This window comes from Pseudoliparis swirei, chromosome 19 (assembly GCF_029220125.1).
Source record: "Pseudoliparis swirei isolate HS2019 ecotype Mariana Trench chromosome 19, NWPU_hadal_v1, whole genome shotgun sequence".
Taxonomy (NCBI): domain Eukaryota; kingdom Metazoa; phylum Chordata; class Actinopteri; order Perciformes; family Liparidae; genus Pseudoliparis; species Pseudoliparis swirei.
The window spans coordinates 13,114,676-13,117,408 of NC_079406.1; the positions used below are offsets into that span (position 1 = coordinate 13,114,676).

At 43.0% G+C, this 2,733-nt stretch overlaps 1 protein-coding gene across 2 annotated transcripts; it reads right to left on the reverse strand.

Moving 5' to 3' along the window:
• Window positions 1-297: 297 nt before the first annotated feature.
• On the reverse strand, window positions 298-2,733 carry LOC130209738 (growth-regulated protein homolog gamma-like). Of its 2 annotated transcripts, none has more exons than XM_056439548.1 (5): window positions 1,758-2,733; window positions 1,408-1,506; window positions 1,162-1,285; window positions 809-886; window positions 298-638 (listed from the first exon to the last, which is right to left on the reverse strand). In XM_056439548.1, the coding sequence occupies exons 1-5, from the start codon at window positions 1,849-1,851 to the stop codon at window positions 569-571; spliced, it is 465 nt and encodes a 154-aa protein (XP_056295523.1). In that variant the 5' UTR covers window positions 1,852-2,733; the 3' UTR covers window positions 298-568. The 2 variants fall into 2 exon arrangements, with proteins under 2 accessions (XP_056295523.1, XP_056295524.1); XM_056439549.1 differs by having other exon boundaries at window positions 1,408-1,546; window positions 1,758-1,854.

Here is a 2,733-nt window from a genome sequence, read left to right on the forward strand (position 1 = left end):
TCAATCAAATACCAGAATATTGATATGCCAACAAACACATCGTGATGGCGGGTTATTCGCCCTGTAGTTTCTGCAGCTTTGGTGTCTTCTGGTGTCTGATCCATGTAAATTCTAGACCCATTAATTTTGTTCAGAAGACGCCTTAAAATATTAAATTCTTGGCTTTATAATTGTTTGAGATATGCGAGATGGCACATCAAATGTATTTCTTGCATTGGCAGCCCTGAACCACAAGGTAGTGCTGTGGCTTTAATATAGGGCACAGACAGTATCAGACCTGGAAGCAAAAACAATTACTCAATGTTTCTTTTCTTTTTTTATTATTAAAAGAACACTGACATTACCAAAATACATGAAACTTGGTTCAGAACACATACATCTATTTACAAAAACATATTAAAAGGAAATAAAATAGAACGGAGGTTATACTGTAAGTGCACATCAGTATAAATAGAAGGATAAATAGACAACAAATGTAATTAAACTACATCTGCATTCGTTTAAGGTGCCGTTGTTTGTGGGGGTCAGAGGTCATCTGCTCTTCTTCTTGATCGGAGGAGATAACGCATCAGATGCGAGCTGTGTTGGTGGTGGACATGAGCTCAGTTGGTCTGGTTGTAGACGAGGATTGTCGTTTCCTAGAATGACAAAAAAGAAGAACACACATTAGACACATTACAGTGTGAAGAAGGCCTCGTGTTATTCATGATCAAATACGGAGAATCACTGAACGATTCAAATTAGGAGTTGGGTGGTCGGTGTATTCTGAAGATGAGGCTCGGATTCATGTCTGTAAATATATACTCACATGATGAAAGCCATGAGTTTTTGCACTGCCTTCAAATTGGGGTTCAGGCAATAGCGAAGGCCGCTGTTGAGGGTGACGCTGTTGGAATGGACATCAGAGGTAAACAGGGGGACATGATTCGGTAGATTGAGGAATAAATGTGCAGGTTCGTTATAACTTTCTCTGCAAATGAGGCCAGATTTGAACCCTTTATCAATCTTATGAAGATATAATAAAATACCACCCTAAGTGTTATGGGTGAGGGGTTTACTCAGAAGCTTCCTATTAGCACACAAACATGGGAATAGAATAAATAGGACACATTATTGTACGACAATCCCACAGTCTGAATTAAAGATTTCAGTGTCTCTTACACAATCTCTGCTTTGTCACAGAAGATGGTTGCTAGGTAGACCTGGACGTCCTTTATGTCATTCTTTGAGCGGATTCCATTCCTGACCCGTGGACACAGACACTGCTTTCCTGATGTATGACCGACTGGAGAGAAAAATAAAGAAAACATTGATTTAGTTCATTTTTCACTTTTTATAGTATGTGCAAATGTATATCACAAACCTCACACCATCCATGTTAAATGCTGAAGAAGTATTCATACTTACTTTGGGCTTTAGCCATGCAGACCATGACAGCCAGGAGTAGAAACACTTTCATGATGCCGGACATCGTTGGTTTCCTCTTTGGTGAAGAAGACACTGGTGCTGTGATGAAGGTGATGAAGAGGAGCTGTAACAAGTGCAGCTGGAGAGATTGGATAGAGTCAAAGAGAACTGTGTGGGGTAGAAGCCAAGAGTGGTCTTAAATACTCTCTTCAGACACACAAATCTCATCATACTTCCTGTGACCAAGGGAATTTTTGAGACTGGAAAGTGAAACTTCAAAAACCCACACAATTACCCCCCCCCCCCCCCCCCCCGCAAAATCAGGTATTGGAGCAGGGAGACACGCCTACCTTCGATGACGTCAGTAAGCAGCCTGAAGCGACACAAGGACCCACGCAACTCGGACAAAGCAACGCAATGAAAAACAAAAAACCACAATCGCATGGGTAAAACGATCACCCGACGTTAGTGTTCTGCATAATACATGAAACATTAAATGTATCCAATATTTCACAAAAGCAAAAATATGTAAAAGGTCTAACTTTATATTAGTGCTGTGAAAAATAACGCGTTAACTCAGTTAATTCAATGACAGGTTTAACTTCGTTATTTTTTGTAACGCATTTAACGCATGCGCAGAATGAGCTTCCAATCCGTCTGTTGTTGGTCGTCTCTCCAGCAGCATGTCATTCTGTCTCTAGTGTCGCGTTAACATGACTCCGATCTCCGTCTCGCGCACCCCAGAGCTCGGATGCCGGCGTGTGCGCGCACATCGGGTAGAAAAAAAAGTCACTTGCAAAATGAGCTTCCAATACACCACTTCAACCTGAACTCTGTCCGCTCTCATGCAGACGGTCTGTTCATCGGTAATGATCCTTCCGCAGGTTCACCTACGGAAACCTTGTTACGACTTTTACTTCCTGTAGATCAGGGGTCTCAACACGTCGATCGCGGCGTAGTGTTGGTAGATCGCATGACATTAAAGAGATTGGCCCGCCCCCTGACATGTTCTCTATAGCACGTCTTTGTTCTTTTATTACGCGTTGCGTTAACACTTATCGATCTCCGTCTCGCTCGCCACAGAGCTCCGTGCGCGCGCATCGGGACCGAGCAAAAAAAAAGTCACTTGTCAATCTGTCCACCTGTCCGGGCCGGTGAGGTTTCAGCTTTGCAGCGGTGTCCCCGCCGTCCCTTTCATCACGGCCCAGTTCATGAAGAAAACCCACACAGTCAGTTTGCCTCAGCAGCTGCTAGAGGAAGACTAGAGGCCTTTAGATTGTATCATGGTGGAGTTAATGGTTGACAAACAAGAGAACAATGTTCTGT